The sequence below is a fragment of the Diorhabda sublineata genome, chromosome 4 (assembly GCF_026230105.1).
Source record: "Diorhabda sublineata isolate icDioSubl1.1 chromosome 4, icDioSubl1.1, whole genome shotgun sequence".
Lineage (NCBI taxonomy): Eukaryota > Metazoa > Arthropoda > Insecta > Coleoptera > Chrysomelidae > Diorhabda > Diorhabda sublineata.
In genome coordinates, this window is record NC_079477.1 from 13,107,915 (window position 1) to 13,130,526 (window position 22,612).

At 31.1% G+C, this 22,612-nt stretch overlaps 2 protein-coding genes across 2 annotated transcripts in view; one reads left to right on the top strand and one right to left on the bottom strand.

Moving 5' to 3' along the window:
• The first annotated feature begins 3,947 nt into the window (after positions 1-3,947).
• On the top strand, positions 3,948-4,874 carry LOC130443019 (uncharacterized membrane protein DDB_G0293934-like). Its single transcript, XM_056777462.1, has one exon. The coding sequence runs from the start codon at positions 3,948-3,950 to the stop codon at positions 4,872-4,874; it is 927 nt and encodes a 308-aa protein (XP_056633440.1).
• A 12,266-nt stretch (positions 4,875-17,140) lies between these two features.
• LOC130442511 (homeotic protein Sex combs reduced-like) overlaps positions 17,141-22,612 on the bottom strand; it is a 95,818-nt gene continuing 90,346 nt past the window's right edge. The window contains exons 2-3 of the mRNA XM_056776674.1: positions 21,953-22,291; positions 17,141-18,855 (exon numbers count right to left, since the gene is read on the bottom strand). Coding sequence (XP_056632652.1) covers positions 21,987-22,291 — 305 coding nt within the window. The 3' untranslated portion in view covers positions 17,141-18,855; positions 21,953-21,986. The remainder of the gene's footprint in view (positions 18,856-21,952; positions 22,292-22,612) is intronic.

The following is a 22,612-nucleotide window of genomic DNA, read 5'->3' on the forward strand; positions in this document are numbered from 1 at the left end:
CTATTCGATATTACTTTGAAAAAGTAGTGTCTACCTCATTGTTTTCTTTTGACGAAAGAATATGATGCTCACTACATGTTTCTGAAGTTACTTGAAGACTTTAAATCATTGCGCTACGAACGAATGTGGAATCAAGTTAATATTTTCAATATCAGATAACAGGGAACAGTCAACGAACATATTTACTCGGCAAAATAGAATAGCACAATATTGGTGAAAACCAAGAAGCGTATTTTCAATACCTTTGTTGATAATACAATCATAAATTAAGCAGAAGTCGTTATTAAAACAAAATAGTAAATTCAAGGTAAATGCAATACAAATCGTAATCTGGGGAATATTGCGAAAGAAAACAACATAAAAACGGAGGAAATTAGAGAAAGAAGAGAAAATCAGCAATACGATCATATCAAAAATATCCACAATAAATATGAAATAAACCAAAAAATATATATAGGTTGGACAGTATGAGTAAAACTCAAGAATTGAACTTTGTATTTGCTTTCTTGATGAGGGTCTTTCCAATCTTTCGGTACAATATCAATTGAAACGGATTCTAGCTGTACTTGGTAATGTCAAATTACAAGAAAAATTATTAAAGAGAGAGTTGCGAAATCTAATGATCTGATTATATGGTGTATATACGGAGTTTTATCAAATACAAAATAAAAAAGTAACATAAAATTTGATTTGAGTTTTTTTCAAAATAATATCCCTGGCTAGTGAAAAACTTCTCCTAACATTTATTCTATAATTGGAAGTATTATATATAAGATTTCTTTCCGAATATGTTTTACTTGCTTTATCATAATAATCAGAAATTCTGTCAAATCTTCTACCTTTTATCACATATTTTATTTTAATGAATATCTGAATCTGGTAAATACAGTGGATGTAGACTGTCGGGAAGACTTTTAATAAACAATACAATGCCAATTAGAAGTGATTTGTGATATGGCGTTTTGTTATAGTGAAGAATGGCTAATTTTGAATTTCTGCGCACATGTTTTCGCAAATATTTCATTATCCCTTTATATAATTAGGAGTTTGATATTATCTTGATATTCGACTTCGATTTATAGACATTGATATTAGTATTCCATCGCTAGCTCTGAATTTTTTTGGGGTCACAGATACAGGTAAATAACAAAATTTCGCGAACTTCTATATAATTTTCTTTCAACTTCCAACAAAATTTTTTGCGCATTATTTGAAAATGTAAAAACCATTTTACAACTCGTAGCAGACTGCAAACTAAAGCGAGTTCAATCCTGTTACTGTCTAATATATAAGTTCTTGCATGATAAGCTTTCCCATTAAATTATTATCGCCCAAAATCTTTCTAATTTGTAACTTAATAAAAATAACTTTTTCTAACTTGGCTGCCCCGAAAAAACTTGTCTTAGATTTTTAAATTACTCTCTTCATTTATGTTTAAGTGAAGAGGAGGAAGAAAAATATTTTTGGTGTGAGGGGCACCTAACATTTCCAGATCCCGATTGAAATTCGATCCTAATAGATAAATTTCAACTCCTATTATGTATTAACATAGTTTTCAAATTGTGTTTGAACAACAAGCGCCATTCACAAGGAGAAATCGCAGCCTTCCTTTTTCTAAAATCTCCATTTTTCTTTTCTTTACCAAGTATATATTGAATCATTAAATTCTTTTTTTTATACAAATATGACTCGTAGAAACTGACATCAGACGTGAATATGTTTGTTCCGCAGAGCTTAGTGAAGGATACTTATTATTTCTATTATTCCTTAAATCAATATCTTGCCAATCCAAAAAGGCATATCTGCATTGAGAGGAACAGGTCTTACGACAGATTTCAGATTTGAAATTTAATCTTGCGTTTTTCTTTTTTAGAATTACTTTTTTGTCATGGAAAATAACAATAATCAAAATAGATGGTGGGTTTCCGCCAAACCATTGGAACAGCAAAATGCATACTTCTGTTCTTTTCCATTCACTGAGACAATGATACACTACATGAGGGACCTACTATTGGTCTTGAATTCAAGTCATAAAATTTGAAATCCGCAAACAGAAAATGACATTTTGAATAGTGGTATGTATTACTGCTTTGTGAAAATGTTTTTTATGATTTGTAAGGTATTAGCATTATAAAATTATTCTTTAATTTTTGTTAAAAAAATCAATTAGACCAGTGAAATTGTTAATCTACAGCTTTACATGATCTTCATTGAATTTGAACAACCGTACGACACTGTTAGTAGAGCAAAGTTGTAAGTAGCAATGAAATACCTTGAAGTATCTACTAATTAACATAATAAAGAATAGTAAAGTAGATGTAGGATGTAGACAAGGAGATCCACTCTCGTCGTCGTGGTTTATCATAATATTGGAAGCCATTTTGGAAAAAAGTCATATTGAGACTACAGGGACTATTTTTTAACTGAAACATTAATGTATTATTTATGTAAAGGATATAGTACTTTAAACTAAATCACAAATAGAAACGCAACGTCATAGCTGGACTATAAGTAAGAGCAAGAGAACATGGACTATACATAAATGAACAGGAAACGAAATATAGGGTTATGGAATGAAATTATCATCAACATCAAGACCAATAAGCAATTTATCAATAGACATGCACAATTGAACAAAATACTGTTTGAAAGTGGCAACACAATTAAAATATTTGGAGATAATACTTAGAAATAAATATGGGACGTTTTGCAATTTTACCGACAAAGACGCGTTTGCTTCGAAAAAAATCGACATTTTTTCAAAAATCTACTTTCTTTAATTTTATTTTCACAAGTTTTTTGGACAATATAGTCTTTATAATAATCCTAAAATTTCATTTTTATTGTTTTTACTCATTAGAAACTTATTTTGACGTAATATTCGAAATGTACGATTGAGTAAAATTAAAAATTGATCTTCCTTGAAAATCAAATAGAACCCTTCATTTCTTCATCGAACTTCTAAAAAATTAAAACAATATTATTGTTGAGTCGATATGTTTTATATTTCAGTTGTTATCTTCCGTCAAGCATTTTGTAAAACAAAATACGCGAGTTATGGCAATCATTTCCAAGAACCCCATATAGAAGAAGCTGACGACACTATAAAATTTCGCTTATCATAACGTACACATTATGTATAAATAAAAGAGACATGTTAATTAATCAGTCAGTTAGTTGTCATATAAGAAAACGTAAATTTTATTGTCGGGAGTTTTTTTAGTGTAAAGTAATAAATAAAGTTTTTTTAAAAATTTATTTTCCACCTTCGGTGATTTATTTGGCGCAGTCAGTAGGATTTTTCGGGTCGAACATATCATATGTGCGATTTCGTTTTAACGATTTACCGAAATAAATCGAACACTTAGCTACAATTGCTGAATTATTGTAGAGGACATTTGTGCAGTAAGTTACCATATCTTTGGTATCTTCCATCCACTGAGGATCTGTTCAAGCCGCCACCAACTATTCAACGAGATCTGGGACCCATATTGCCCAAAATCTGCGAGAATCCTGTCGTGAGTTCTCATAGCTAATAAGGCATGTTTAAAATCATCCTTTATGTTCTGTAAGTACAATTTATGAATTCTGAAGTAACTATTAACGAACTAACTCGAGCATTGAATAATTTATTATTAGAAACCACTACTGACTCTAACCCGACAAATTCAAGTAGTACAGTAAATAATCAAATAGATATGGCGGTATAATCTTTCAAATGGGAATATTCAAATTGTATTCCTGATTTTGACGGAAATCCAAATGACTTGAATAGATTTATTTCTGTTAGCGAATCACTCATAAGCAATTTCATTGATAGAACTAATCCTAATAATTGCCAAAATGTTTATTTGTTGAATTCGATAATAGCAAAAATAAAGGGTAAAGCTAAGACAGTAATTAATATCCAAACATGTAATACTTGGAACGAATTGAAAGATATCTTGATGAGAAATTTCTCGGATCAGCAAGATGAAGTATGTCTCAATAGGGATCTTGTAATGTTAAGACAAAGTTCTAATGAAAGCCCACAATCATTTTACGATAAGTGCTTACACATTTTGAACTTACTTTGCAGTTATGTAAACTTACACGAATCTACAGAAGAAGGTAAACATTTAAAACGACAATTATACCAAAATTTAACCTTGAAAACTTTTCTTTCTGGACTAAAAGAACCTATCGGGACTACAATACGTTGTATGAAACCAATCTCGTTAAGCGAAGCAATGCAATTCGTTTTACAGGAGGAAAACGTGCACTATTTACAAAATCCATCGAGAAATAATCATAGAACACAACCTTTTAAAAATAACTCGAGACCAGTATATGATTTCAAACCTAATTATCAATCACCTATCCAAAATCAGAATCGAAATTTTAATTCGCTCAGTTCCAGTTCACAAACATTCAATTCTCAAACTCCGAATAATTTGTTCACAAGACAGAACAACTTTCCTTCACAACCAATCCCAATAAATCCAAGAACTACATATCAAAAAATTCCTAGAGCGTCGCAAGTTTTCAACAGACCCAATCAAAATGTAAACGTCTTCATGCCAAATCCGAACGCAAACTTTCCTAAGCCAACACCCATGTCCATTAGCACACGAGCTACCGTTTCAAATACTCAAAATCAACCAATATATAAAAGGCCGCCGCCATCTACAAATAATTTTAGACAATCTAAAAGGCCGAACTATACTTCTGAAGAATTATATAACGTCGATATTCAAGAAAACTATGATATCGAAAATTGGGAATATTTGAATAATAATTATAATGATTCTGATCATACTACTGATCAACTTTACCTAAATAATTCTAATTCTAATAATGACGATAGAGTAGATAGAAACGAAAATTTTCGTTAAGTGCCTCGGAAAATTCGCCTATAAATAACAATCCTATCATAATACCTTTTAATAACGTCAAATCAAGTGAATTACCTTATATCATTTTACCTGAATATAATCTAAAATTTCTCGTAGATACCGGATCAAGTCGATCATTTATAAATCCCGACTTGGCTTTTAAATACTATTCTAGCGAAATTAAAAATGACCCTTTCGTAGTAACAACAGTATTCCAAAAGTCTGCCCATAAATATCGAGCCGACATTCCGGCCTCAAACATATTTAAACTCCCGAGTCCAACAAAATTAAAATTTTATCTTTTCAAATTTCATAATGTTTTTGATGGACTTATAGGATTAGACAATTTAAAGATATTACAAGCAAAATTAAATTTCCAAGAAGGATTTCTTATCACTCCTTCTAGTAAAATAAAACTACATTATCACGAAGTTAACGTTGACCTTAATCTTGTAACTGTATCCCCTTGAACACAACAAGTTGTTAAAATAAAAACAAGTGTCACTCATGGAGATATTATTGTACCTTATCAAAATTTTTATAACTGTGAAATTCCACAATGTCTTACTACTGCAAGAAATGGATATGCTCTAACAACAATATTAAATAAATCCGACAGTACCGTATCATTAGATTTTTCAGAACCATTTCAAGTAGAAAGCTTCGACGAAAACGAATTACAAAACGTTGACCTAAATAATATTGACTCACACAATACACCATTAGACCTTAACAAAATTAGAACGGATCACATGAACAAAGAAGAAAAGCAAAAAATACTAAAACTTTGTCAAGAATATAGCGATATATTTTATAAAGAGAGCGAACCACAATAAAAAACAATAAAATTAAACATAACATACGAACAACAGACGAAATACCTATATATTCAAAAACTTATCAGTACCCTTTCATACATAAGCAAGAAGTTGCTAATCAAATTCAAAAGATGCTAAATTCTAATATTATAAGGCCTTCAAATTCACCCTGGTCTTCCCCTATATGAGTCGTAAGCAAAAAATTAGATGCCAGTAATCAACAAAAATGGAGGGTAGTCATCGACTATAGAAAATTAAACGAGAAGACTATAGAGGATCGATACCCACTACCAAATATTACAGAACTACTTAGTAAATTAGGAAATTGTCAATACTTTTCTACAATTGACCTAGCTAGTGGGTTCCATCAAATAGAGATGGAAGAAAAGGACATTGAAAAAACAGCATTCAACACCGAAAATGGCCATTGGGAGTTTCTGCGCATGCCTTTCGGATTGAAAAATGCGCCAGCGACGTTCCAACGTGTTGCCGATAATATATTAAGAGGTATACAAAACGAGATGTGCCTTGTATACCTAGACGACATTATTGTGTATTCAACCTCCTTACAAGAACATTTAGAACGCTTAAAAACGGTTTTCCAAAGACTCAGAGAAGCAAACTTTAAAGTTCAGCTGGATAAATCGGAGTTCCTAAGGAAAGAAGTAGCTTATCTAGGCCACGTGGTTACGCCAGTTGGAGTTAATCCAAACCCTGAAAAAATTCAAGCAATACTTGACTATCCAATTCCTAAAACACCCAAGCAACTCAAAGGATTCTTAGGATTACTTGGATACTACAGACGTTTTATAAAAGACTTTGCACGATTAACCAAACCTTTCACGAAATGTTTAAAAAAAGGTGCAAAAATTGGACTTAACAACGAATACTTTACATGTTTTGAGACTTGTAAAACTCTATTGACTAACGAACCAATATTACAATACCCAGACTTCAATAAAACATTTAATCTTACTACCGATGCGTCTAATGTAGCACTAGTTGCTATCTTATCACAAGGTCCTATCGGACAAGATCTCCCTATAGCATATACTTCAAGAACACTCAATGACTCAGAGCAAAAGTACTCTACAATTGAGAAGGAGCTACTTGCTATTGTTTGGGCAACAAAATACTTTCGTCCATATTTATATGGCCGTCAGTTCAATATAATAACAGATCATAAACCTCTCGTGTGGTTAAACTATTTAAAAGAACCAAATTCCAAATTACTTCGTTGGAGAATTAAATTAGAAGAATTTGACTATAAAATTTTCTATAGAAAAGGAAAATCAAATAATGTAGATGGTTTATCGCGAATAGAACTCCATACTAAAGATACCAATTCATTTTGGAACGATAAGACATTTTGGAAAGATGTCGATGAAATTTTAGGCGAAACTTCAAATTATTACAATAACCCTAGTACGTCAAAACAAACGAATCAAACCTTAAATACCCCTTCACCAATTACCAATAAACAAATAAACGACACCACGATCGACAATACCCTACAAGATAATGACGATTTCTCAATGATAGTCAACATTGAAGAAAAAATTGCAGAAGACGACATTCAGGAAAACTCCAGTGACCAACAAAATAAAGATGTAACTGATAGCGGAGATACAATACATTCGAATTATGATGAAAATTCATCTATAGGCATACCGTCGATTGAATGTGCTTTTAATTATGGCAAAAATCAAATATTCCTTAAATCAGTTTTACATTCACCCGCAAAAATAAAAAGAATCGTTTTATTCGGCAATAAACAACGGTTCCTAGTTCAGCTATCTAAAAATAATTTTGAAATTGATGTAATCAATCTTATTAAAGAATATATAATTCCAAATGTTCAATATCATCTATACTTCGAAGATCCTAGCCTTTACAAACCATTTTCAGCTTGCTTACAAAAATATTTCAAGTCATCATCTATAAAACTAAAAAGATGTACCATAAAATTGCTAGATGTTACAAACAAGGACGATATCAAGGAAATAATAAAAAATTATCATGAAAGTAAATCAAATCACCGCGGAATTAATGAAACCCTTCAAAGAATCAAAGAAAGGTATTATTGGCCGGAAATGAAAAAATCTATTCAAACATTTATTAACGAGTGTGAAATATGCCAACAGTGCAAATATGATAGGCATCCTGTAAATTTAAAAATGAAGTTGACACCGACTGCGAATAAACCATTCGAAATCATCCACATAGATTCCTTCACTTTTGAAAACTCAAAATTTTTAACGATAGTTGATAGTTTTTTCTAAATATGCCCAAGCATACCAGTTAAATACACTTATATAAATAGCGAACAAATTGATAAAATACTTTTCCCATCCCGGTATACCAAATCAAATTATTTGCGATAATGGCACAGAATTCAAAAATACGGTAATTACAGAATTACTAGGATTACATAAAATCAAAATTCATTTTTGTTCCCCTGATCACCCTCAATCGAACGGAATTATAGAACGATTTCATTCAACGATAATAGAGCATTTAAGACTGTTAAATTCAGAAGGATTTTCCAACACATCTATAGAAACTAAAATGACAAATGCTATACTAGCATATAATAATACATTACATTCGGCTACTAAATTGAAACCAATGGATATAATTAACGGATATATTACTGACAATGATCCATTCGATATCGAGATCGATAAACTTCTAATCAATGACTATGTTAATAAACATAAAGAACGTTCCAAATTATTGTATGCCAAAATCAATGCTGATTTATCTAATCAAAAAGACAATCGATTAGAAATAATAAATAAAAATCGAGAAGGTCCTGAAATATTTGTAGCAAACCAAAAGATTTTTATAGAAAAGAAAAAGAGACAGAAAAACGCAAACAAATTTCATAAACCGGTTAGTATCAAATCAGTAAATACCAAACGCAAAGTAGTCTCGACGGCAAAACACGGAAAAATTCATATGAGTAACATAAAACGGCCTTTAAAAAGAATATATTCATTTGACACGTAATTATCATTTCAGGTTACCCGGAATCCTCGGATTCAAAGAAATAATTACACTTAGAAACCTCCAAGATAACTCTGGTCTACTACCCGTGAAACTTGGCACCGTAAAAGTAACCGAATACTATCACTCAATATTTTATTATTATGATATAAATCCCATAGTCACACAATTTCAAAATTTAAAAAATAAGCAAATACTAATTCTTGATACTGCAATCAAAAACAAAATTTGTCAAAATGAAATAACTAGTCACAAACATTTCTTAAAATTTTCGGAAAGAAAAATAGAAACAAAATTAGCAGAATTACTACCTCACGAAAACAGAACCAAACGAGGGTTAATCAATGGACTCGGTTCAATTTTCAAAACTATTAGTGGAAACTTAGACTCCAATGACGGAGAACGTTACGACACCCTTATTAGACAACTTCAACAAAACCAAAATCAATTAAGTGATAAAATTAAAACTAAAAATTCCGTAGCAATATCTCTAATAGACAATTTTAATAAAAGTATTCAACAAATAAACCAAAATCAATTTATATTACAACGCAAATTGGAATCAATTGATTCATATATAGGGAATCAATCTAGCTTTGAGACAACTGCCTTCATAAGAGACGTAATCTTCCAAATCTTGAATTTGTACGAAATATTAAATTCAATATTACAAGATATAGAAAATTCAGTATCATTTGCAAAAGTTGGGATCATGCACCCAAGTATAATAAAGCCTAGTGAATTGTTCAAACTTTTGGAAAAACTATACAGTAATGTCAATAAAGATCAAGTGCCTATAAAACTAAAGATAAAAAATATTCCAATTTTTGAAAATTTAATAAAAGTCTCCTATTACATAAGAAATAACAAAATCACATATATTTTACATGTACCTGTAGCCTATGCTTTTGATTTCGAACTTTATCATTTGTATCCCATACCAATTCAGAGTTCAACTTCTAAACCTCAAGACCACTTCCACCTGCCGTCAGATGCTCCTAAGTAACTCTCAAATATTATCAAAAAGACTCGAAGAATCAAACCAGTGGATCGTCGTCCTTCCCAAGAACACAAACATTGGTACCTACCTAGCCACTATCCCAGCATCCTGTCAAATTACCATAAATTCCGAAGTTATAATAAATAATGGCCCGATAGAAGCTGAAAGCCAACCCATTTTTATCCCAAGATTGTACATACCCAATCATGAAAATGTCATTAACAAGATTCCTAATTTTAGCCTTCCAAAAATAGACCTAGATGACCTTAACACCCTCCGAGAAAGAATTTTCAGAAATACTCCAAATTTTAAGAACTATACACCTTCCTATATTCCAAGCACTTGGACGATAATAATTTATTGTCTCCTAATCTTTCTATGTTTATACTGGGCCCTTAAAATAATTCGACGCAAAAAACCAATCCAAGAAAATCAACCCGAAGATGTTCACCTTCCTTAGCTGCACCCCATGGAAGCTGAAACTTCAGGAGGGAGGAGTTATGGCACTCATTTCCAAGAACCCCATATAGAAGAAGCTGACGACACTATAAAATTTCGCTTATCATAACGTACACATTATGTATAAATAAAAGAGACATGTTAATTAATCAGTCAGTTAGTCATATAAGAAAACGTAAATTTTATTGTCGGGAGTTTTTTTAGTGTAAAGTAATAAATAAAGTTTTTTTAAAAATTTATTTTCCACCTTCGGTGATTTATTTCGCGCTTTAGCTGTTTGGACTTCAACTCTAAGCAACACTATGGCTTCTTTTCCCCATTTGGCCTCAAGCCAAAATGGGAATCGGGTGGAACTAGGCGTTATTATTATATTATTGGTTTCCAGAAAATCTGTTGTATTACTCCTTCTCGTGATCAATTCGTAGTTAGGTGAATTTTACACCTCTGTCACGAAGGATGTCTGTAAAAAAACTGCGAAGGAGTGGAATAACTCATGACAGACTGATAATTTTTGTCTGCAGCTAATTGAGCCAGCCTACATTTGATAATTGATTGGGATAATAAGACTTATCTCATATTAAAACAGCCCACTTTTTTTCTGACGAACCAGTAACCCAGTACAAACGAAAGAATAATTTTCATCTCATTGTAGCAAAATTTTTTGAAAAGAGAGCAGCTGACGATATTGAAGAGTTTATTAAATTAATGAAATTTCACTATTTTATGTAGCACTTAAAGTCAGCTGGAAGATAAAGCTGTTTCTTGTTAGCAAAGACGAAAATACTCAGATTTTTATGCGAATTCTAATTGGAATTCTACCGTTGATAGGCACTTATATGTCCACCAATTAATTGATCAACCACGTGGAGTGCTAAGCTAACATTGAGTTACTTTTGCAAGAAATTTTGTTATTGTCATAATTTAGATTTTTTGAACGTAAGATAGATGTCATCGACAGCCCAATATCAGTTTAGGACCAGCGGCAGCCATGACAAGAGTTTCTCAAAAGAGATTGTATGAAACTGTATACATCTCCAATAGAAGATTATTAGCCTCAGCCTCTTGTTAAACTGGAAACTGTGAACATAAAATCGGGTTCTCGACATAACCTATCTATAGAAAACATCCACCCACAATTAAAGAAAAATGAATGAATAAAGAACCCAGTAAAAAGAAAGTCGACTACACTACGGATGAAGATAGGGATATTCGGGTGATGATTTATAAAACTATTCCTGGCATTGGAACAATATTCAAATTGGTAGAATCTGATATAAAAATAATTCCATATTCTATAGAAGACAAAAGAGAAAGGCGTGTTTGTTATAAATTTGCTGAACCAATAGATGTATTCGAAAAAAAAAAAAAAAGAAAATTAGTCTCATTTTACTTATATCAAAGAATGATTTTACCAGGAACTATTTTATGATACATTGTAAGAGAAATATTATATTTAGTTTTCGTTCAAACAAATTTCAAAATCTTGAAGGATCAAGTTCAAATGTTTGCTAATGCAAATCTACCACTCTGTGGTCCTAAATAACACATTATAATAATATTACACAGTAGCAAAACAAAGTATTAACATAATTTCTATATTTATTTCGATTATATGCAATATACTTCAAAGTTTGTTGTGTTATCAAGCAAAAATGTGGCAGAATAGTAATAACCTTTTCACTGCTAGAGTATTACTTTATCAGTAATTTCTGTAATCCATTGGAATGCGTTTATGGGACTGTTATAGTCTAGACGTACTAAAATGAGGCAAAGCCGGAAAAGCTTCAATGGCCCAACTATAGAGGGGCGTCGCATTGAAAAGGTTGAATGTCATTTATTTATATATTTATTATGGAAATTTTGAAAAATAGTAAATGCTCGTATTCTAGTTAAGAGAAGTTAAAAAATTTTACATAGTAACTAATGAATTATTTTTTTTGTAACTGGTGTGTCTACTTTTTCATACTGTTCCAATAAAAGTTGATCAATAAAACCTCGAAGCATTATACATTCTCTGATAACTGAACATACATTTTATGGAAAAACATACACTTTTTAAGAGCAGGAGCCATAAAAGTGGTGATATATTCCAAAATATTATCGATATCAGTGAGAAATTCAATCTGACAAAGGGGCCTAGAAAAGAAGAACGAATGAAGAAATAATAGCCGTGCATCAACCATTAATTAGTCAGGTATTACCGATTTCGATGGCAGTATCACGTCTTCCGAATAAATAATCAAAGCATATCAGAGAAGTTATTAAGAGCATGAGAAGTGGAGTGAGAAACAAAAGGAGAACAAACAAGAAATTAATAGACGAGGTGAAAATGGATCTAAGAAAGTCTGGCAATAGAGAGCACAGGACAGGATCAAATCAAGAAATTTACTAAAAAAGATCAAGTAAACAATACCATTCAAACTCTGAAGCCATGGTACAACGCAGCGATTTTGCACTTATATGTACTTATATAAAAACAGAAAAATTTCTCATAATAATTTTATTCAGATTGGACAATTACAACAGTAACTATTAAATCATAATTGTACATCTTAACTCTTCTTTTTCCACACATACACACATTTTACATCTATATAAATAAATTGAACAAAATAAAAAACAAAGTTTGAGCTAACAATATAAACATTATAATACAATTTACAATGCGTCTAACGAACACATCAACAGGAGACAAAGTATTTTGAAAATGTTTTCTAAAAACTAATTCCATTACAGGAAAAATTATTAAAAAGCAAAATTTTATTCATTGTTTGGAAGTATGTAGTTTTTTGTCTTTCATTATTGTATTCGTTAAATTTTACAATCAATCTCAGCACGTCATGTGTCTATTTTTTGGATATACAGTCCCTGGAGAATTAAATTTAATTTTATATTATAACAAATTATCTTATATGTTACAGAGACGGCTTGTTTTACTGCTATCCTTAAGATAAAATTTAAACAAAGTTTTGATTACAATTATAATAACATTTATTCCTAATAATTATCACTCCAATGCCGTCTTTTATCTGTTAGAACAATAGATGAGTATCACCATTGATTATTAACATTATTTAAATTTAATGAATATCATCAAATATATGTAAAAAAAGTCAATTTGAAATTTTTTGAATTGAGAAATGGAAAAATAAGAATATAATAGTTAAATGGAAAAAATAATAATTATAATTTTAAGAAAAATATTCTCCTATAAAAGTTCAAAAATTACCGTGTTGTAAATAGGAATTGGATACTTAGGTTGTGTGATTTTAATTCATAGATTCGCCCTATATTTGATTAAGCTACTATAATTGTTTACTTACTTTTATCCATCTTATCTTCACTGCTCCACAATTTTCTATCTGTTGTTAAAGGGAAACTGGGATTATAAAAAATTTGAATTCAAAATATTGGATACAAAAAGGACGAACTACGATAGAAAGTTGGCTGGTCGATTGTGAACTAATGGATCAAATTTTTCTCTGTGGCTTCTCTTTGGATAAAACAAAAATTAAAGCCAATTTGCATTTGTAATTAATACAAATTGATAAGTGTAAATGAGAGAATTAGTTGTACATAAAATGTTTCAGTCGACAAGAGAATCGTTAAGAAACCGTAAATCGATGTTTCCTTTTACAGAATTTGGTATCATAGTTCAGTTAATATAAATATGAGAAAAATGTTAGTGATAATATAGGGCTTTCCTGATTATTTGACTTCTAGGACTCTCAAAAGCCACGTTTCAAATTTTCCTTTTTAATTCAGTCGGGTGATATATTATTAGTGTTTATGTTGCTCAATATTCTTGATTTTAGGACTGTTATGTTTCAAAATAAGTTTTTTTTAATAATTTTTTAAAAGAAAAATGAAAATTGAGGATTTCGACATTTCTTTAAGTCTTTATGAAAATATAAACATATCAAAAGATCCAAGAAATTATTGGTGTTTTGTATTAAGTATTATTGAACAAGTCAGTCTCAGTAGTTTATTACTTACGTTGCTGAGAAGAGTTAGTTATATATGACCATATGACCATAAATAAGTGACTAACTGAAACAACTTGGCAAGGATCCTTATCATTCGGATCACGATTGGTTTAGCCCGATCATAGTTTTCGAAACAGAATAGAGTTGTTAAGCGGTCAGATTAAAACATCATTATTTAAAATGAAAACTAGATTCCAGAACTAGATAAAGAAATGGGTATAAACAAATCAGAAGAGAATGATCTTAGTCTTCTCTAGAACTGTCGTACGACTAGACAGTAGGTTTTTGTACGGTACACAATATTTGAACCAATATTTTCAAACATAAGATAAAAATATAAACAAACAAAACTTTTGTTGTGGAAACAGCTTCCAGAAATGACGAAATACATAATTATGTACCTCAAAGACATAACTATATGATCTATATATTGTGCTAATCTTGGCTTCAAATTCAAAATATGAATACCTAGAAATCCATTTAACGAAAGAAGAAAGGTAGGTTACCAAAACAATATTTTTGATTTGCTGCAGATTTTTTTCTCATCTTAAGACGTTTTTCCAATTTTTGAAATCAAACATGAAACTAAAATACATTTTTAATGCATTTGAGCAAAATTAAAGATAGAGGTGTGATTATTATATAGTATTGCTAAACAACCAAATTTTATAGGAATATTAGATAATTTCATATTTATTCATCACATGGTGATACAATCTATTGGCTTTTGTTTCATGTATTCTCGGTATATTTGTAAGATCATGCATTCGATACGGAACTAATATAATAATTTAATTTTAAAATCATGACCCTATTTACATGAAGGTGAACTAGTATTTACATAATATTCTTATAAGTATATAATCACACTTGTTTTCTTCTCAAACTAAACAGTCAGGATATTTTAGAAGGTTTTAAATTAGTAGTAAAATTTTTTGTAACAATGTTACTCTTTTCACTTTCATTATCAATAATGAGATATTTTATTCATCAATGATAGATAAAATGAATCACATACTCAATTAACTGCTCGATAGTTTACAAGATACTAAGACTAAAATAAATGAGATATTTCTAGCGAGGTTTTAATTCCATATTCTTAGAAGCAACTTCTGTAAGTTGGAGATGAGTTCATGAATCACACGACTGAGTATCAAAGCAATATGTAAGATTGTGAGCTAAATAACCGAGAATGCTAAGATGGCGTGATTAACTGAGTGGTAACCATAATCAGCATACGTATCTCTTGGAAAAAGTCAAATGTAAAAATGGCTTTTTTCTGAATAAAAAAGTTCTTCTTGAAGCTAGGAATGATATCAAACAGAGTCAAAACTCGAATGACGCTAAGCTTGGTTATTAAGGTGGATGAGGATAGACAAGAATCGGCCAAAAAGTCACTAATTATCGTATATTTTTGTTTTATCTTATATGAAGTTTCTGGATTGTGTAGTTTTATTTATCAATTAATACCAGTATTTCAAGTCTTAATCTTATTATAGCAAGAATCTACTCTTTTCTCTAATATATCTTTTACTACCAACATTGGATACGAACCATGGATTTTACTTGTGAGTATAACTTTATTCCATAAAGTGCTACAGTACTTTTCTTAATACGAATACAGCATTACTGCAAGTTCAGAAAATTTAGTTTCTCTGGGACTTACTTTGGTCACTTTAGTTAACAGTTGTTTTAGAAATTATAAATTGTTGTGACTCCTATATTGATTGGGATGACTTTGGTATTCCCGTCTCTCTATATAATATTTGTTTCTGAAATATAATAATAGTAGCGTTATGTGTTTTTACTAGTGTAAAGAACGTGGCTATGTGATCTTATAGTTGATAAAGCGCCTTATCACTAAGGAAAAAGTGTTGTTAAGCATTATTTTTGTATGTACGCGAGTGATTAGCAGGCCGGACTAAGTTTTAAGCTAGTAATAGTAAAATATGAGCTTTTTCATATAAAGGCACCAACCAATGTAATTATGCTTCTCGTTATTGACAAATATCGTTGTTTTGGTAGTATATTTAACCAACAGAAGCTTAATTGAAGGTGATTATTATAAATCTGTTACTGATACAAGAAACGTCTTAGAAAAAACGTGGGTTGAAAAAAAGTCTTTAGCGGTACATTTCTATCCAAAACTGTCAATGATGTACGTAAGAAAATTATATCGTTTTCGGCAACCTTTCCGTTCCAACTCTGGCTGAATATCCCCGGAAGGCTAGAACCTTACCTAAAATTACCTAAAGAAATGAAAATGTGGCAAAAAAGTGATGGGCAGCATACTAATTCTATTAAAATAAACTGAATGATACTAGAAACTTTGGGTTTTCATACAAAACACGTAGAATTCACGCGTAAGAGGAAAATTGTGTGTAGTTATACCACAAGTGTTGATTCCAGCTTCGTTCCATTGTTGGGTACTCCTTTGACACGAAACAAAACAACCGGTCAACTTTCCAATGTCGACGTTGGAAGCAAAACATTCGTCGAATGACATCCGCTCTACAACTACACGATGCGTCCAATCATAACAGCATCCTACGTTGCAAGTATTGGACCCATCGTGTGGTACCGGCTTTATAATCACGAATAAATAACATCAATTAGTCATTTTCTATCAATGAAACAGCAACAACCCGTTTTTTCTCTAAATGTATGGAACATTACAGTCATTCTCGAAGCGTTTTGGAATTTTTATTCCAATTTCAAAGAGCGCTTTATGTATATGAATATATTGATAATATCTTAGTTGCATAGAGATATATAAATGAATATACAATATTTTGTACATAGAACCCCTAGCAGACTTCACTTAACTGAACTGTAGAACAGTTTTGGAGCCAAAGTATTCCTTGTCATGGGTTTGCAAAAGTGGTGCAACAGAGTAGTCGACCAGATCACCGGATATCTAGACTTCGGAAATCGATAATACGCCACTACGTTTGTAAATGTTGCAAACGACAGTCAAGTTTCTGTTAGAATATAATTGGAAAGTTCTATTTCAATCAACAAATTTTGAACTACAAGAGCAGGTAAGTGTTACTAAAAGAAGAAATATATTTGATTAGTGGGAAATAAACCTCGTGTAATGCAAATTATCTATAAATAGATATATTTTTATTGTGGAAATAAGCTGGGAGGAATTTTATTCTCGACAATATTTACGATGAATGTATATAGATTTAAATATTTAAAGCTATAGGAAACGACATATTTGCAATTTTTGTGGATTTTGACCTCGAATACCTAACTAAACACGCAGACATGAGACGTTATAATACGAGTACTTGAGACAAGTTTTGCAATACCAAAATGAAGATATATACGAGTTTTCAGATTGTTGTTGTTAAGGTGAGTTTAGGTAAAACTTTCAACTACATTGGAGAATGTATCTCATGAATGTTATTTATCCGAGAAGGCTGATTTTTCAATATTATGTGTTAAGGTGAATACAAATAATGTCTAGGTCAAATAGTAAACCTATATTTATGACGAGTAGTCTCTGAAATTGCGAAAAAAATTTAAATTTAGCACCGTCTGGGAAGGAAAATTTTTCCAAGAAAAATATGTGATAAAGAAGTTCGTTTCGAAAGTACTAGCTCCATAAGTGGAGTGAGCAAACCAGAGTAGCTTTTGATTGTTTGACAACATAAACGTATTATACAAATAAAAACGACTAGAAGACCTATTTTTTATCATGTAATATACTATAACAGTAATGTAGCGAGTAATATTTGAAACATCTTTTTCGTGTATATCTATTACTTCAATAGGTATATCTTTTGTTTTTCTGCAGAATTTAATGTACACAAAACAACAATATGTGTTACTAACCTTCTTAAATACCCTGTTAAATTGTTAATAAAAATGTGAGCATAATGTCTTTTTTTGAAAAAGAAAAATATACAACAACATTGAAAATAAGATGTTCAACAATATTGCACTGTCATTCAAATTCAATTATGCATTAAATAATAAGTATATGTTAGAAAATATAAGAAACAAATAAAGCTGTTTATGTAATGTCATTAACAAAAAAAATTATAATAATAAATATTTTCATAATAACAGATAATTCATTCTCATCAACGCATCAAATATTTTACAACTCTCATCTGTTATTCTGAAAACATTAGGTTACATTTGAATTTTTAGCGTATTGTGTTTAAATCCTTTTTGTTTGATTTTAATATATTTCTATAAGGATTATCCAAGAATCAGCTGCACTATTCATTCACAGCTTTTTTTCATAGTAAACCAATACGTTTGAACGTTTATTGGCACGAAACAATAGGTTAATCGTGGTACTTCATGATGTTTCACATATTTCACTAGTAACTTTTTCATAAGCTGTAAGTAGAAGAAATTTCTTTTAGTTTCTTCTGTATTTCTACGAAACATCCAATTTAGTATAATTGACAATCTTCTGCAAATCTTGAGACAGATTTCAAATTACTTCATTGCTGTCCATTATTCATGATCTTCTCTCAATGTGATCCATCGCGTTACCACGACTCGAAGACTGCCCTAAGATCCGATTTCGACCTATGAAGGTCCGCAGTCTCCGTTGTAGGTGGCCCAGGGCTAGCTGTAGGGACTTCCGCAAGCGTAGAGTCCTCGCTGCATGCCTCCCATACCTCCCATCCCCATTGCCTGGTGGAATGCATATCCTTCGTCCTGGAGGGACGCCAGGTGGAAATCTGAAACACGTGAAATGATTCAGTACTGTTTTTTTTTGCGTTCCAGTTTTATTTTGTAGGGATGGAAGGATTTGGGAATTGCTTTTGATTAGATATTTTTATTCGAAAAATTTTTTTCAACATCTACAATAAATGAGTTTGAATTTCTAAAACGTTGGTAATATTTATACCTAGCACATCATTCACTACTGTCCTCACACCAGCATTCACAATTACACAAAACGATTATACTTTCGGTTCCCGAAGACGACAACTTGGCTATCAAAATGCACGTTAGACAGCGTAATTGTGCAATTGTGAATGTTTACGTAGTACGATCTGTGTTCAGGGAGCAAATGAAATTTGTTTTATGAACATATGATTTCACCATGACGCCTACAAAACTAAATTTTTAAAACTTTTCTGGAAATTATCAAGGTTGGTCTAGCATAGCACGACATTATAAGATATTTTATTTTTCTTGAGGTCATAAAATAAATGTAATTATAACTTAATATGAGATGAAATAGGTAAGAACAAATGAAATTATGTTTGAAAAAAAGATTAATTAAATGCATTTGTACATGGAATTGGCCGTAGTTTGATTTGATGTTGGAATAAATCAGGATCAATTATATGAATATTAACAAAGATAAGCTACGTTTGACGGGAAAACTAAATGGTACAGAAATGGTACAAATTTATGATATTGCTAGCCAAAAATATTATTTTAAGGCAGAAAAATTCGATTTCGAATATGTTATCTTGTTACTTAGTTTTTAATAGAATATTCCACCGTCTTTTTTAATAATATCATTTTGGTCGACATTTATATTCTTTTGTTTTCGTATAACAGTTATTTTTCGAATAAAATTATTCATCAGAAGTATGCTTGTAATTAAGAACTACGAAAAACAGAAAAGTTGAGCTAGAAATTGACTGTAAGCAAATGTGAACACATCATTTTTAAAATAAATATCTCCTATGAACAAAGAAATAATGCAATAATTTTATGAAGTGACTAATATAGCCAGAATACTAATTCTCACTGTTTTGAAAACATTGAAAATATACTTTTTCATTTGAATTTTCTAGCCTGTTTTTTTTTCAATTATTTTGGCGACGTTCATTTAGGTACGTTTGCCAATAATTGTTGGATTCGTCAACCATTAATCGTCAAATAATGGGTGTTTGTTTTAGAACCGGAGAGCTTAAATTTGATAACACAGTTGTCCACAACAGTAAATGTGACAGTTCTGAGCCATTTTAAGTTGTTTTGGTTTGGCAATTCTTCATAAATAGATTGATGTCGGTGTAATTTTCCACATTCATCTTGAAAGGAATAGTTCAGTTAGAGAAACATATCGGGCTATATGTGAGTTTGATGGTGTTCATAATCGACTTTTATGGTAATTAATTCGAGAAACTGTGGACCGTTTTCATAATACTTTTACTAGAATCGATAATGAATATCCAGGAGAAATTTGCATACAATAAGCAATTGCCGCCGTTAAGTGTAGTTATGATGATTAACCAAATTTATTAGTTGTCATCGTCCTTAACAAGTGAACTCAATAGAAAATCTGAATCTGAATTTGTGTGTACATAAAATTTAACGTATTCCGATCGTTTATCAACGGAGTAGCCGGAAGGAAACTTTGCCTTGATCCACCATTTAATTTAAAAAAATTATTCAGTAAAGAAGCACAATTTTGATTAAGTAGTTATCTAAAGAAACGAAAGTACAGGATTTTGGGCGATGACAATCGACAAGTTTTATCGAAACAATATTGTGCACAGAAAAGCTGCATTTTTGTTACGTTTTATGTGTCAGTCTCATAACAGAATGAAAACTACATCACTTAAAAGTCCCCTGGTAAACGGATGGTACCGCCAATGTCGAATAACTTTTTTTGTTAATACCAAACTTTGAAAAATGTATTTTAGTTTGGTTCATTCTGTGCCGGGATATTAAGATTAAGGACTCTACGTTATGCTTCATCGACCACAACGGTTGAAATGGTATGAGCAACCGCAAATGGCGTGAGATAGCCGTGGAATCAAAGATATCACCAGACAGTGTATTATGCTTAAATAATTGTTTGTGAGAAATATTTGCTTGAAGTAAGTACCGCTGATCAAAAACAACGACCCATCGACGAATCCAAGCTCTAGTTGAATGTCCTTATGTCGAATAAACAGTACTGCACTCCTGAATTAAAACTATTACCAGCTGAGTATACAATAGTTGCTAAAAGCTGTCCAAGGTAACCAAGAACTCAAACAATCAGCTGCCGAAGTTATGGCTTCGGGATATACAAGGTATTTTGTTCAACCCCAGAAATGTAAAACTACCGATAATGGATGTAACGTGTCTTTATTGGATTGATTTAGTGCAAAAAAATACAATATCCTCCTCATATATAAAAGTTAGAAATTCTGTTTCTTTAAGACAAGTTGAATAAATTGATTAGAGCCTTCTTGCAGGCTTTGAAACAATCCTCCAGAGAAATAAATTTGCTTCCACTGTCTGCGGTTAACGATATTGAAGACTATTTTGAAATCAAAGACAAATCGTTCACCAAAAAGGTATTGAAAAATTAAAGAGATGTTAGCGCAGATTCACTACTCTTGAAGGTGACTATGTGCTGATTAATGTTGGATTTGACATATTATAATTCGAAGTTTTTCATCCAAGTTTCCGATAAATGAATGGGATTCAATTTCTTTATAAATATGTATCTGAAATAAAAAATAGACCTTTTGATATAATATTTCATCTATTGCACCAGATCACATTTTTATAATTATTACAAATATTTTATAACTGTTATTAATTTATTGTTAATAATTAATTTAAAAATAATTTCTAAAATAACCAATATAAAATGGAATTGATTTATAATTATATCGGTCAATTTCTAGCTCTAAAAATAGAAGTGAAAACAGAAACAAATGAGCCTACAAAGAAGCAATTTTCAAATATACATAAATACAAAACTTCAATTATTTACAATATAAAGGTGTCCAAGAAACTATTCCCTGTGTAGCTCCGAATTTGTTAGAATTTTGGCGCAAATTAAAACTAAAATGGAACAAAAAACATAAATAAAAATACCTATATAATAACAGAATCACATTCAAAAAACATCCTAAGTTGCAAGATGAGCGAACTGGCTAGGATGCAGGTCAAATTGATAGGGGTGACCATATGGGGACATGTGATAAGGAACGATATTCATACTGGCCATCTTGTGCTCTTTTTTCCACTTCATTCGTCGATTTTGAAACCATATTTTGATTTGTCTCTCCGTTAAACAGAGTGCATGAGCTATTTCGATTCTTCTCCGCCTCGTAAGGTAACGGTTGAAGTGGAACTCTTTCTCCAATTCTAGTGTTTGATACCTAGTGTAAGATGTCCGTTGTCGTTTTGTTTCTCCATTTGCATTCACTGTACCTGCAAAGGAAAATGAAATTGAAATTGTTTCGACTTTTCAAGAGTTGAATTATTTGCGAAGTTTTGAGAATACCTAAATACCTAAAGTAAAATAATGGAAGACTAAAAGGCATTTCATAACGTATCAATACATTCAAGAGCTAGTTCATAATAAGTATCACTTTTAAAAAAAAATATGAATTATCGTTACTCATCAAATTTGTTCTTTTTTTGCACGAATCACGGAGATTTTTGGTATTCAATTCCACATAACAATTATCGAAAACTGAACTATGAATTCCCTAGACTATTAATCTTAAATCATTCCAATATGAGATCGAC